The sequence below is a fragment of the Ustilaginoidea virens genome, chromosome 1, assembly GCF_000687475.1.
Source record: "Ustilaginoidea virens chromosome 1, complete sequence".
NCBI lineage: Eukaryota > Fungi > Ascomycota > Sordariomycetes > Hypocreales > Clavicipitaceae > Ustilaginoidea > Ustilaginoidea virens.
This window is the reverse complement of record NC_057316.1, coordinates 6,609,505-6,623,826: the sequence shown is the minus strand read 5'-3', so window position 1 is coordinate 6,623,826 and position 14,322 is coordinate 6,609,505. Positions and strand designations below refer to the sequence as shown.

The 14,322-nt window shown below is 58.5% G+C and overlaps 4 protein-coding genes across 4 annotated transcripts; 3 read left to right on the top strand and 1 right to left on the bottom strand.

Annotated features, from left to right (window-relative positions):
* Positions 1 to 550: 550 nt before the first annotated feature.
* Positions 551 to 1,273, top strand: UV8b_01525 (uncharacterized protein; the record flags this gene model as incomplete). Its single annotated transcript, XM_043139023.1, has 1 exon — positions 551 to 1,273. One exon carries the CDS (start codon positions 551 to 553, stop codon positions 1,271 to 1,273), a length of 723 nt encoding a protein of 240 aa, XP_042994957.1.
* A 3,183-nt stretch (positions 1,274 to 4,456) lies between these two features.
* Positions 4,457 to 4,957, top strand: UV8b_01524 (uncharacterized protein; the record flags this gene model as incomplete). Its single annotated transcript, XM_043139022.1, has 1 exon — positions 4,457 to 4,957. The coding sequence occupies one exon, from the start codon at positions 4,457 to 4,459 to the stop codon at positions 4,955 to 4,957; it is 501 nt and encodes a 166-aa protein (XP_042994956.1).
* A 1,332-nt stretch (positions 4,958 to 6,289) lies between these two features.
* On the top strand, positions 6,290 to 10,138 carry UV8b_01523 (uncharacterized protein; the record flags this gene model as incomplete). The annotated part of the gene is made up of 1 exon (XM_043139021.1): positions 6,290 to 10,138. One exon carries the CDS (start codon positions 6,290 to 6,292, stop codon positions 10,136 to 10,138), a length of 3,849 nt encoding a protein of 1,282 aa, XP_042994955.1.
* Positions 10,139 to 10,656: 518 nt separating this feature from the next.
* On the bottom strand, positions 10,657 to 13,103 carry UV8b_01522 (uncharacterized protein; the record flags this gene model as incomplete). The annotated part of the gene is made up of 2 exons (XM_043139020.1): positions 10,657 to 12,744; positions 12,828 to 13,103. 2 exons carry the CDS (start codon positions 13,101 to 13,103, stop codon positions 10,657 to 10,659), a joined length of 2,364 nt encoding a protein of 787 aa, XP_042994954.1.
* Between the last annotated feature and the right edge of the window lie 1,219 nt (positions 13,104 to 14,322).

Here is a 14,322-nt window from a genome sequence, read left to right as displayed (position 1 = left end):
CTGTGCAGGAGCAGGCAGACCATGATGGCTGGCATTGGCAAGGAACATGGAGTGCTGCGTGACGCCTTGCGTAAATTAGGCCCAGCGAGACGCATATGGAAATTAACAGCACGAGCATTGATTGACTTGTCCCAAGGTGCCGCTGACATGTATCGACCGACTGACCGACTGACTGAGTGACTGACTGTTCGGCGGAAAGGGGGGCCAAGGTCGGTTTGGGTTTAGCTTCTGTCGCGTCTTCCAAAAAGCCCCCGTCGCCGCTGACTCAACCGGCAACGTAGGTACCCGTACCCGGTACGCAGTAAGCAGATGACCAAGGGAAGACGGGAAGAAGGGCAGGGAAGGGAGAGAGAGAAGTGCCTAAATGCCCATGCCTGCCTTGGCGTGCGACTGGAGAAATCAAGGCGGATTCTTTGTTGTTTGGCTCGCCGGTTGAACGTGGGAATTTGCGTGTATATACAGGGCGACTGAAATAAATCATCCCTGCCTCGTCACACTTTTCCTTGGGTTGCGATTTGATTTCGTGCCCGTTGAAAAGATTCCGTCGACCATGTCCAGGACCAGCCCCGTCGACACCACCTCGCCCACCGGCAGCGTGGACTACTCGGCAACCGACATCGTCGACGCATGGCGCACGCAACGCCTCGAGTTCATCAAGATTGACCAGAGCAACCAAGACATCAGGGAGGCGCTCCCCCAGACCGAGCAGGACCCCGTGGTCCTCTCCCTGGCGTCGAGCCGTGCCCTGCGACCCATTGGCGAGAAAGACCTCGACGACCAGCTGGCGGCCATGAGCAACGCCCTCCTCGGCGTGGCCATCTGTCTACGACCACCCGAGGGCGAGGGCGAGGGCGAGGGCGAGGGCGAGGACAAGCCCCACGCATCACACGCGTCACCGAAACCGCACAAGGGAAGAAAGCCCACCATCATCGGAACAATGTGCATTGGATGGGGCGGCGTCGACCCGAGAACTGCCCACCATCGCTCGGCTCACATGGGCATTGTGCTCGCCAGGGCGTACCAGAACAAGGGCTACGGCCGCGAGGCCATCAATTGGATGCTGGATTGGGCCTTTATGCACGCCGGGCTGCACACCGTGTGCATGGTAGCTGCGAGCTACAACCAGAGGGGCATCCACCTGTATCAGGACATTGGCTTCCGGCTCGAGGGGAGGCGGAAGGAGACGATTTACTTCAACAGGGGGTGGCATGACGAGCTGGATTTCGGCATGACGGAGAATGACTGGGAGAGGCTGAGGGGCCGTGTCGAGTGAGCCTGGCCGGGCTGAAGTGTGTGTGGTGGTGGTGGTGGTGGTGGTGGTGCACACGACGTCGTTGATCGTTGCTTGGGAGTGGGCTCACTGTTTTGCAGCCCGGGAGTAATCGAGTCGACGGCGTGACGGCACGTTGACGGGTTCACGGGTTCACTGCTTTGTCCATACCGTGTCCAGTGTTTCTCGCCAGCCAAACGTTGCCATCCGCCCATCCGCGTGTCTGGGTTGGTCAGGATGCAGATGCAGCACCAGCCAGATGAGAGAAGATGTCCAGCATCACGCATCATTGAGGCAGCGTCTTTTTTTTTATTTCTTTTTTTTTTCCAGAGCATGAACCGTATTATTGACTTCTTTACCATCACCTGCCTGGGAACGAACGAGCGTTTCAGTTTCTGCAACGACCGACCGGGAAGCCGCATCCTTGATTATGGCCATGCATGTGCCATGCTTGCGCCCCGGGATTTTCTGGGGTCCAAAGCCCCAAAGCTCGGAGCGACCTTGCCGAGGCGTTAGTGCAAGGGGGCTCTCTGTTGGCTCAAAGTTCAACCCGACCAAGGCGAGATGAGATGGGTTGGAGGAGCCAGGCAAAGATGACCCTGCCCTCACGAAAACGGGTCCTTTTAGCTGCAACTGCCCCGTACAATACTTGCCACCCTTGTGTGTTGGGAGCCTTCACATCAATGTTGGGTGCCGAGTGCTACCGTAGCTGCGACAACAACATGCCCAACGGCAGGGGTACGTGACAAGCCGGGTGGAGGAGGAACTCCCAGTCCGTCGGCGTCGCAATCCACAGCGCGTATTCCGTATGCGAGAGAGGTCGTCAAAGCATGCCCGAAGTGTTTCCATCCGCAAGCTCATCAACGAAAGCAAGAGGCGAGCAGCAAGGGGACATGGGATGCACCAGCTGCATCGGGGGCGCCGAGAGGACCGGGCCAAGACGCAAGGCTCTAGCAAAGCGAAAGCGGGACGAGGATAGGATCATCAATCAATGCGGCGAGCCACTCCGTGCTTTGTCGAGCCGTTGATGGAGCTGGTTGGACGGGCTGGACTCTGTCCGGACGGCGTATAACGTGGAGGCCTGTGCTGTCTGTCCACCACCTGTGGGGTTGTGGACAGGTCCGTGCCAGATCAATGACTGAATGATGATGCCGACGGCACTTGCCGGGCAGCCGGGGGCGCCATGGAACGAGAATGTGTATCCGTGCAGAGTACGAATTTCGAACGAGATGAAAAGAGATGAAACGAGAACCACCAGCCAAGGGGGTGGCATGGCAGCGACGGCGTGTCTCGGCAACGGGGCAGACAAGTCTAGTCTGGTGCCGTATGTACAGTGTCACACAGTGCCACACAGTGCCACACACTGCCGCTGGATGAGCCAGCCGCCAGCGCTGCTACTCCGTACATACAATACAGTCAGTACACATACACACACACCGACCACCGACACACCAGACTCCAGACAATGACTACTCCGGACTCTGGACATGGAATGGAATGGAATGGACATGGCCCAACGACTACGTAGCACCAGACGTCAACTAGCACGTAGCACGTAGCCCGCAGCACGCTGCACGCTGCACGCACGTATTGCTAGCGCGGCCCGACGTTGCTGCCAACATGAAGCCTGCCACCAGATCTTCGGCCAAGTCTGGTGGACGGGGGACTCGGATGCTGTTTTGCTGTCATGCCTTTCCGCTGCCTCGTCGAGGGGCTAGAAGGCTAAAATTCCGGGGAAGCGCCAAATCGCTTGGCAACGCCGCCTTGTTGCTTGCTCCTTGCTCCTTGCTCCAAGCTGCTCTAGCCCGCCTGTCCTTTTGAGGTGCGAGTCCGTCCGAGACCTCGTACTATTGGGTCGCAACTCTCGGCCGCCTGGGCACACAAGACATCAATGGGACATGGGTTCCCCCAAGGTGCATGCCGCATGCCGCATGCCCGCGCCATGTGCAGTGGCGGAAGGTGTAGTGCTGTCTGGTGCCATTTCCCGTCGACAAGCTGCTTGGGTTCGGGCGTAACGAATACATGGCGTCGTTGCTCACAACGGCGCCTTCTTTGCCACTGGTGGTGGTGGTGGTGGTGCCCTGGCGAGAGCAAATCTCGATTCTCCGTCATCTCACACGCACGGCAAAGGCCGGTCCTCTGCTGGCGTCGGCAAGGCTGATGCTGATGGTGCCTAGGTCTAGCTTGTTGCAGCTAGGCAGGCGTGCCGGCTGGTGTCTGTCACTTGTCTGATATGGAGGGGAGGGGAGGGGGGGAAGGGGGGGAGGTCGTTCTGATCGGCCGATTTGTTCGTCTTTTGCATGGATGATGGTGCCAGCTTGCAAGCGCCAACGTCAAGGTTTTGTGGCTTTGCCGTTCTGGTGCCATTCTGGTGCCATTCTGGAGGGGGGTTCACCTCGCGCTTGCTCAGGTGACCTCGATGCCAGCAAGCCGTCTGGTGCGTGGTTCGCCGCTGGTGGGCCCACGCCGCGGTGCCTGGTCCGCTGTCATGCATGCCTGGCGCATAAGAGCACACACGTCTTTGCAACAGCAGCAAGCAGGCACGACCACGACCTTGGGGGTCTGGTCTGGTCTGGTGCCTACATGTACTGTACCGCCCGGCAGTCGGCCGCGGGACGCTGGACGCAGCTCGCTAGACGCAGCACTTGGAACCTACGTACCAGCCTAATGTCTGGTTGCTTCAAGTTATTTTGATTGTACCCTGGGATTTGCGCACGCGCCAATGGCCTCTAGCCTCAACCTCTTTTTAAACTTTCCCTTGCCAGGGCTCGGCCAGGAATCCTTCACGCTCGGTCAACTCTCTTTCCCTACCCACCCCTCCCAAGCCCAGTTTCTACCCTTCATCTACCTTGCACTTCTCGGTTGAACTGTTTTTTTTTTCTCCCTTCCCCCTGCTGGATGCATACATACTTCTCGACTTTCATCCTCCGCCCCTTTATACCGTCACCTCCCTCAGACTCTCAAGCTCTAGGCAACAACCACCAACCCACGCTTTGAGTGCCCGTCGTCCAAGTTCCAGCTTCGCACCGCACCGCACGTCTCCGCTTCGCCCTCTTCGTTCTCATCTAACCGGGCACACGAGACCACTTTCCTCCCTTGAACTAGGAGAGCTGGACCTGCTTGCTCAGATCCTCCCCCTCATCACGTGCTTATTTCCTTCAAGACGGTGTCCCCAACCGGAGCGCAATGGCCCTCCTGCCCGAGGCCAATGATGTTTTGAGGGACACTCTTCCCACCGGATATCCTGCCGACCAAGACGTGTCCCGGGGCCGCAAGAGATCTCGGAGTCTGTCCAGAGCCGTCAGGTCAAAGTCGCTGCGACCCGATGAGTCCTCCACGCTGCGAGGAAGATCACCACGACGAGCCACATCCCCTTATCCCCTGCCTTCTCGCAATACGTCTCCGGCCGCCCTCAGATCTCCCACGAGCCAGATTTTGCTGTACAACCAACTCCGCCGGGCTCGCCGGGAGCACTGCCCTTCCCGCATTGCCTCCCCGACCGAACAAACACTTGGCCGCCGTCACAGGACAAGAAGTCCAAGTCGTGGCGTCCCAAGGCGTCATGAGGCAGTCCGTTCTCCCGACACTCTCTCTCGTCTGAGAAACGAGGTCTTGTTCGAACGTGACGAGGGTCTCCAGTCGGAACCCCCGTGTACATTTGGCGTCTCCATGCAACAACAGGTCTGACTCGGAAGCGTATGCTGCTGTTGAGAGGAATCCTTTTTTTTTTTTTTTTCCTTTTTGCCCGTACGGGACCACTCGCCCGCCGTCTTTTACAATTACCCATACCGCAATCAGCGGAAGATTGGTATCAAGGATCAAGACAAACACCGTGTTCCCCCCTTTATTGTCCCCCTCATTATGGGTGTCAGTTTGCTGCGCATCATCTTTCTGCATAAGACGGGCACACGGGAGCTCCGTCCAGGCGTTCAAAGCTTTCTCTTCAGTCTTGTTCGCCGGAATTCTGGCGTTGATTACAGCACTTGGCAATTGCGATAACGGAAAGTGTTATGCGTGTCTTTTTTTTTTTTTTTTTTTTTTTTTTTTTTAATACTGCACCACTTGTACCTGGTCTAGCTAGTCGATACCAAAAAGGCAAAGCCTTCAAAGGTTGATTGAAAATGAATAGATCTTTCTCTGAACAGCCATGTGACGGGGTTATAATCGTATCCAGCTTAAACCTCAGGTACCTAACCTAAGGAGCAAGCAAGATCGCAAGCCCCACGCACTATCGATTCCGTATCTTCCATCTTTCGCATCCTTACTCATCCCGGGTAGTCCTAGTAAAAGAATGAATAAGTAATCTGCACTTTGTAGGAGACTGATGTGCTCGCTCAGTTCTTTATTGGTCAAGGCTCCTGAAGTCCACTCAAGTACCGAGTGGAGCACTTGTTCGTGCAACATGCAACACTGCAAGCTATATGGTTGGTTACTTGTACTTCGCAGTCCTCCTTAGATACAGCGATACACCGAGTTCCGTGCCTCTGACCCCCTATCCAGCGGCTCGCACGTGCTCTGGGCGGTCAAAAATCCAAGATGCCTCCGTACTGCTGGCGGCTGCGGCGATAAAAAAAAAAAAAAAAAAAAAAAAAAAAAAAAAAAAAAGGAGCCACAAGCGTCAACTGCAAGTTGATTTTGCCATCAACTAGATCCAAGGCAACTAGTTCCAAGGCCGAGTTCTTCAGCAACCGCCTGCCTTTGCTCGACCTTGATCACCTCGATCGCGATATTACAATCATATACTCGGGACTTTGTCTTTCTGTCTTTATGTCATTCTTTTTTTCATTTTTTCTTCATCATCTCTCTTTCCATTGACACGGACCGAACGCGCCATCTTTTCTCGAGTCGATCGATTGACTGCTGTTTTGCTGCAGCCTGCCGAACAGAAACGAGCCGTGGCCAGTCGTCCGATTCATCAACATCTTCTTAACCCCTGGCGCGGCGTTCCCAACTGCGGGCATGCGAATCTCGTAGGTTATCTCTTCGGGCTTAGCAGTTGGCTACATCATATCAGGCCTCATGCTGGAAAGGACGGCCGCCACCCTGGAATATCGCACAATCCAGCGCGTACTTTCGAAACCCGGCCGATCATCCGAACGTCTCAGACAGCTCCACACTGGATTCTGGCAGCATGGAGCCTCGGCAATCGAGCTTTCCAGCACATGGCCGGCCTCAATCAGAGCTTTGCAAAGGGAGGAGGAAGCTGTTGACCCTGCGGCGCCATCACCACAAACCGGACTTTTAGCTTCTGCATTCTTACTCGACTTCTTGTACCCAGGAGGAGCCCGTGCCTTGCTGCGACGATTCTACCCCAGAATGCCGCGACCGCAAGATGGCGCCCGGCCGGATGGAGTCTCGCAAACGCGGAACCTCTTCTCCCATTCGGTTGCCACCGAGGCAGACGCTCCTGTCTTGTTCCGTTGTGGTGACGGTGCAAGTCGGAGAGGTGATCAAGTCAGACAATATGCCACGCAGAGTACGCAAAGCCCATCGCACGAGCAGTTGGGCTCAGCCGTAGAGCGAAACCCCAGCGTTCCCGAACCTCAACAGCACAGCTCGGCAACTGACGACGGACACTCTCCATCGAGCCGCGGAGCCGGCATTGGGATATTGAAAGATCTTCTTTCCAGACCACAGGAGAGGTCCTACCACGACGTGTGGGATCTGTATTGCAGACTGGACGGAGAACAGAAGCAGGCCATGCGCGCTGCAGTGACTGTCTACTTGTCAACATCGAGCAACATAGTCGAGACGGGTCGAGCTCTGTCGTTGCTTCGCCAAACCCCAGTTGATCAATGGGACGATGATTTGCAGGCCGCTGGCGTGCTGTTGCACCTGCGTGCTGGAAACAAGCCGGCCGCAATCGAGCAGCTTACCACAGGGCTTACCCTCAGGCTTTCGAGAGCGGGACTCGAAATTTTGCTGCAAGACGCTCTTCAGAACAAAGACTGGCCAGCACTGCTGAAAATCTGGCTTGGCTATCATTCAATTCTGGGACCAAAGACGGACTCGATACCTGAGCCGCAGATAAACGAGCGTTACTGGACCGCTAACATTCCAGATCTTGCCAATCTGTACTTCGCGTTTGAACGGTACCTGGAGGCGGAAACGGTTGAACCTGTGCGGGCAATCAACTTGTACGCAGATACGAGACTGGGCCTGGAGGCACTTCGCCGCTGGCTGGCGGAACAAGCATTACGACAACCTTGCTCGCCGAGGCAAGCGAGAGCAATCCTTCGAATCTGGAACAACCAAGGACTATTTCAACAGTATCTGGATCGAATGCTGAGACGATGGAAGGAAGGCTCCGAAACAAGAGCAGGACTTGCCATTCTGTCCGACATATATTCGGACTATGGGAAGCTCGATGATACCAAAACGCCTGTGTCACTGCTGCAGAAGCTGTTTGAGTTTTATTATCCTGCTAATGCTGCAGGGCTCACCCAAGTGTATCGCGACTGGCACCAGGCATGGGGCGACCTCGATCAGTGGGGCTACGAGAAGTTTCTCAAATTCTATTCCGCCACCGGAGATGTCCAGGCGGTGAAGGATCTATGGGCGCGGTATACGCAAAAGTTCCCAAACGTCCTGACGATGCCAATGGGTTTCCGAAGTACCTTGAACCTGTACGCGCAGATTGGCGACGTTGCTGGGGCTGAACAAGAATTCCGAACCATGACGGACAAGTACGGCATCAGACCCGACATTGATAGTTGGAACAGTCTTCTGAAATGCTACACCAAAACGGACGACCAAGCACGCGCTGTTGAGTGTTTCGAGCAGATCCAAAAGGTCAGCCACCCCGACTCGTTCACGTATGCCCAGGTAATGGCCATGGCGGCCAAAAGGGGGGACATGCCAACCGTTCTGGGCTACTTTGACCAAGCCCAGAGACAAGGCGTCCTCCTCTCAAAGGAAATGGCTCTGTCTCTGGTGATGGTATGCTGTCACAACGATCGTTTGGTCGACGCCGAAAGGATCTGCGCCGAGTTTTCGGAGCGCAACACCACCAGCACCCTGGTGTGGAACCAGCTGATCTACTTTTACGGGTTGAAAGGCAACCTGGACAAGTGCCAGGAACTGCTGATGACCATGAAGAAGTATGGCCTGGAGTGGGACAACCAGACGCACGAGTTCTTGCTCCAGGCCATGGTTCACGTGGATCAGATACAGCCGGCCTATCGCCTGCTTCAGAAAGCGCGGGAAAACGGAATGTTCCCGGTCGGTCCGGAGCACTTCGCCGTCGTCATGTCAGGCGCTGTTCGCGCGGGACAGCTGAGCCTGGCAGAGGCGGTCATGACTCAGATGCGCTGGCTTGGCCTGGCAGTCCCCTTCAAGGCCCACGTCTCCTATGTCGAGGCCGCCGTCCGCCGCAGCCCGTCGGCAGAAAGAACAGAGGCGCTGGCCAAGGATCTCGTGGACCATCTGCTGGCCATGCTCCCGTCCCAACGGCCCCGGCAAGCGGCATCCGGCGCCGATCCGCCGGCCTGGACGGCGCCCGGCGGGTTGGTGGAGCTGAAAAAGCAGACCAAGCACGTCGGCCGCGCCGTCTTCCTGCTTGTCGAGCTGCGCGCTTTCCAGACGGTCGAGCAGCTGGTGACGGCCTACATGGAAGCGTTCCCGGAATACAAGGAGCGCAACACGCTCCCGCCGGAGATCGCCTCGGCCCTGATGCTGGGCTACCTCAAGGACGGGAGATTCGACCGAGTTCGCGAGATGTGGGAGCAGGCCGTGGATGCCGCGCTCGCCACCTGCGCCAGCCCGGAAGGAACCATCTACCCTGCCCACCAGTACGAGCTGGCGCGGCCGCTCAACGTGGTCGCAAAGGCGTTCAGGGAGACCAACGACGGCCGCGGCCTGCTCGCGGCGGTCGAGCAGGTCACCAGCGCCGGGTTCAGGCTCACAAACACCAACTGGAACCTCGCGATCCGGTACCTGACCGAGATGGGCCTCTGGGAACCAGCCATGGAGTGGTGCGAGGAGAAGCTGATGCCCCGCTGGGGCGGGTGGGCGCCGGCGACCGAGTCCCCCGAGGAACGGCGGGACCTCAAGAACACGCGCGTGCTCAAGGCCTCCAAGGCGACGGTGCTCGGCCTGCAGCGGCAGTGGCTCAAGCTGCGCAAACTGGCCGCCTGGTCGGCGGACGTGTCGGCCAAGCTGCTGGACATTGAGCAGCGGCACCCCGCGCTGCACCAGGCCTTCACGACCACCGACTACGAGCTGCTGCCCGCCGCGCTGGTCTCCCCCAAGAGGAGGAGCATGACCAAGGCCATCAGGGACATGCTGAAGCCCCTGTCGCACGACGAGCTGCGGGCCACCAAGAAGGCGCTCCAGAGGCAGCTGCGCGTGGAGCGGCGGGGAAAGACGGGCGCCCCGTCCTCGCGGACCGCCGCGAGGCGCGAGAGCCGGCAGACGCTGCGGGCCAAGGGCTCGCCGAACGAAGAAGCCCTCCCCGAGAAGAAGCCTGCGACCGAGGCGCAGGACACCGCAGGACAGACGAGCCAGCCAGCCTATCGGGTCAAGGACTCGCGGAACGAAGAGGCCGGTCCCGAGAAGAAGCCCGCGACCGAGGCGCAGGATACCGCAGGGCGGAAGAGCCAGCAGCTGGCCCAGCTGGCCGAGAATTCGCGCAACGAAAAGACGATCCTCGAGAGAAAGCTTGCGGCCAAGGCTAGGCGTGCTGCGAACCGGGAGAAGCGGCGGCCGCTGCAGGACGAGGACTTGGAGACGGTCAAGATGATTCTCAAGAGAAAGCTTGCCGGCGCCGGGGACATGTCGAAACGGGCAGGAGACGGGGGAGAACGGATACGCAACGGTGACAACACGGGGGGCGGAGGACAAGCACCAGGTCATCCGGGGGGCACGTAGCTTACGGCAGTGCGGAGTCGTGGACAACGACCAGGCCACCTATCTGGGCGGCATGCAGTCAGTCACGGCAGTGTACAAAGGACATCATCATGTAGCGGTATATAGAACTAGGAGTCACTTTCCCCATCACGCATATTCGCACCACGGAGCAACTTCAGGAGCTGTGTGCGTGTAATTCTGAAAAGAAAACACCCGCCCGCCCGCTAGGGATATCAGGGTGCGCCTCGGGGCCCCAGCCTATCTAACTACAGCGATGCAGCTCGCACGAGCGTGCCGTGACCAGAGCACGCCTTACCAGCAAAGGGGCGGGAGTCGTCAACCGGCATCGTTGCCAGCCCTGCCCGGACCAGTCTACGGTGTCATCCTTGCTTTTCAAGCTGGTTCCACCGGCATCTTTATGCACCACATGTTGCTTGCCATATGTGCGTCGGTGTGGGCGTGATAGCCAAGCCCCCTTTACCCCCCCCCCCCCCCCACGAGAAAAGCCGGGATGGCAGCCGCTCGCGGTATGGTCACGTTTAAGCAAGCTCTTCGGCCGATTCCGGCGGCTGCGGCCTGTTGACCCCCAACGAGCGCAGGCGTCGCGACAAGAGCCCCTCGGTCCCGCCGGGCGTGCCGGTTCCGGCAAACGCTGAAAAAGCATGGCCGCCGTAGCCGAAATCCCCCCGGTTGAGTTTTTCGTAGGGCAGGCCGCCGCTCGCATCCCACAGGCCCGCGTCTCTACCTGCCGAGTCCTTGGTGGAGGGCCGGCTGGCCTGCGAGGAGGCAAGGGACCGGAGGCCGGCAGCTGGGTAGCTTGCCGCCGAGTCGCTTGCGTCGCTGTCCGCATGAGGCTCTCGGCAGGGCAGCCGGAAGGGGACTGGCTCGATGGACAGCGCGCTCCCGCTGCCGGCGAGTTCCAGGCCGTCGGCCGTGTCCAACGCGCGGCATGGCGCGGCGGCCCCAAACGACACGCCCAGGCTGCGTCTGCGGCGGGCCTTTTCGGCAGCCAGCAAGGCGCCGGGCCCGGAGGTCATGGCGACGGGTGGACGCATCACCCTGATGGGCTTGTACGGCGTGAACCTGGGCTCCGGCCACGTCGTCTCGATCCGCAGCTTTTCCTTGCCCTCGGGAACCCTGTTGGCGAAAACGACCCGTACGCCCTTGTAGAGATAGAACCTTGCCTTGCTCGGGCAGCAGATGTGCAGGTGGACAAGGTAGCGGAGCATGGGTCGGCTCTGGGCGTCCGTCTCGCTCGGGTTGGGGACGTTCTCGATGACGGGCCCGGTGGAGTAGCTGCGTTGCCGGATAAAGGTCTTGGTTCCGGCCTCCATGCCCGACAAGTCGTAGGGCACCAAAAATAGCTTCACGGCCGTCTTGTTCTGGTTCTTGATGATGATTTGCACCTGGCCCTTTTCGGGGATACGGTAGCTGCCGCCGGGGGGCGTCCTGGGAGAACCCATCCGACGCTTTGGTCGAGACGGCCTGGGTCGATCCTCGGGATCGGAGGAGTCGGGCATCATGACGTCCGCGGACTCTGCGACGCTGGCTGGCTTCTGGTCAAAATACCGACCGCGGGCTTTTCTCTTGGATCTCGACTCCTCCTCCGAGTTGGAGAGCCCGTTTTCCAGGTCAATCTGGCCCACGTATGGGCTTGGGCCATCGTCGCAAAGCGACCGGCCGTGTGAAGTGCCGCCGTAGCTGTAGTACACTGCCGCGAATGGAAGGGTTACATGAGGCGGGCAGCGAAGGCTAGGCTTGCATTTGCCCTTGCCCAAGACTCCGATTTGCGCGAGGAAGTCAAAGGGCTTTGACGGCGTCGTAGACATTCGTCCCCGCAGAATGCTCTCCTCATACGACCCGACCATGGATGCGTTGTGGAGAGGGGACGGGTCTGAGCCGATTGAAGGTCTCCTGGCACGGAACAGCGCAGGTGACTGCTGGTTCGCCCCTTGTGCGCCGAAGCTGGGTATCGACGCCAAGGACCTCCGGGGCTGGTGAGCTTGATAGGGCTCACGCCTGCCGGGATGGAGTCCCAAACTGGTCACAGACGGCCTCGTTGACGGCGAAGCGAACGGCGTCGAGCTGAACGAGCCCAGGCCGCGCAGGTTTCCGTCGAGTTCTCTCGACGACAGATCGAGGCTCGAGGACGCCTTGGGAAAGTCGAGTTCTTCATTGCTTTCCGACTGAACCAGCGGGCTGGTGGGTGGATGATATGCGAAACTGGACGAGAGGGAGGACGAAAGCGGCGAGGCGGCAACGGATGGGAAGCTTCCCGGGTCGCCGTGGAAGGGCATGCTTGTTTCGAAACCAAGGGATGCAAAGTCCAGAGGTGGCGATGTCGCGATCCAGGGCGCAGCGGGTGCCAGTTGGCTCCCGACTCGCTCACGGCAACGATTCGGACGCCGCTCTTGCCCTGCATGGCTGTTGGTGAAGTCTCCACTGTGCAATGCCGACCTGGGCCGTCCGATACTCAGTCCTTCCTGCAGTCGCTCGACCGCCAGGGTCGTCGCCACGTTGTCTGCTTTCCCTGGTGTCATCTGCACCGCAGACGGTAGTCTCTGGAAGTCGGGTGAGCTGGCGTGGCGTCCGGCTGGACTGCCGCGACGCTGGAAGATGGACTCGAGCTGCAGAGAGAGCATGTGGGATTAGACCCTGCACCGCAAGAATGGCCAGGTTTTGGCGGCACCGACACGGGGAGCAAACGTACATGGCGGTTCGGAATCCATGTCGGACTCTCCCCCTTTTTTAACCTCTCGATCAGTTCCGCCCGAGAAGAGATGGCAGCAGCATCGTCGTCAATTCCCGGGGTGGAAGGTCGTCTCGGGCTGTCACTGACGAGCCCCTCGCAGAGTTCTGCTGTTAAGCTCTGGTGGGAAAGATGGCTTGGGATCGGAGAAGTCGGCCTGAAAGAAAGCGACTCTTGCAGAGCTGGCTGGGTAGGAAGATGATGATGGCTATCGAAATCGTCTTGGAAGATGGGCATGGTTGAGGTTTAGCAACACGAAGAACCACAGCTCACTTGACGGGCCGTGGTTCTCCAACCGACGGCTGGACACAATGGGCGGCTCCTTAGGAAAATAGCAAGCGGCGTGCGAGTAGGAGAGAAGGATGGGAGAGATTGTCGTCGGAGCAAGATTTAGAAATGTTGCGTGACTGCGTGACTGCGTTGTTGCGTGATCGGAGGTGGCGGTCATGGAAGCACCCAGGCCATGTTTCAGCGCGGTCCAGCACGCTAGCGCAGGGGAAACAGGGCACAAGAGCCGCTATAAGCCGGCTCCTAGGTAGGCCAACCCGGGGTTGTCAACTTGCGACGCTGGTATTTTCGCAGGTTCGCAGGCGTCGGGAAAGCGGAGCAAACTCAGGCAAAAGAGGCCGGAGTGCGGCTTTTAAAACGGGAAGCAGATTCTCAAAGGGTTCAAGTTGGGAACGAGTTGGCGCATAAGCCCACAGGACGCTGGCGGTGAGTAAAGCAGGCGAGTGGTCGGGAACGAGGGACGGCATGGGGCCTGGCATTGGGGATGATGGGAACGAACATTCATGATGGCGGAGATGTGACGGCGGACCCTGTCGGTGCCCAATCATGGCCGCTTCGCGCTGCAGCACGTGCCTGTGGCCCACGTAGCGTCATCACTGCTCAGCCGCCTTTAGGTCGCCTTCAGGTCGCCTTCAGGTCGCCTTCAGGTCGCCTTCAGGTCGCCTTCAGGTCGCCTTCAGGTCGCCTTCGGGGGTGGTTGCCTTCGGGTTGCCTTCAGGTTGCCTTTGGTTTCGACTCTGGTCATCTCAGTGCTTTCTTTAGTGTCAACGTTTGAGGGTAATTACGCATATTCCGCGTCCATCTTCTCTGGTCCAACTGCCGCTTTTTCCTGCACCCTTCAACAAACCAACCGAGTCGTTGTCGTTTTGTGCACTTGGAGCCGCGCCTTTTCCGAATCTGCCGAGCGACCAGGTGTAAACTCCCGGCCTGGGCGTTGTTATATGCCACGAAACTACGGAATTCGTTCGTGGCTCGGTACATGTTTATCTTCCAGGCCATTCCCCCCCCCCCCCCCCCCCTCTCTCTCTCCCTTCTCCTTTCACTGCCACCACTACATGACTGGGAAAAGTTTGCGTCATGCGGTTTGGTTTGCTGCAGGAGGATACTTATGCAGCAATATCTCGTTTAAGCAGCCTTTCAGGTGATGGATGCCTGGGTAGCTGTTGCA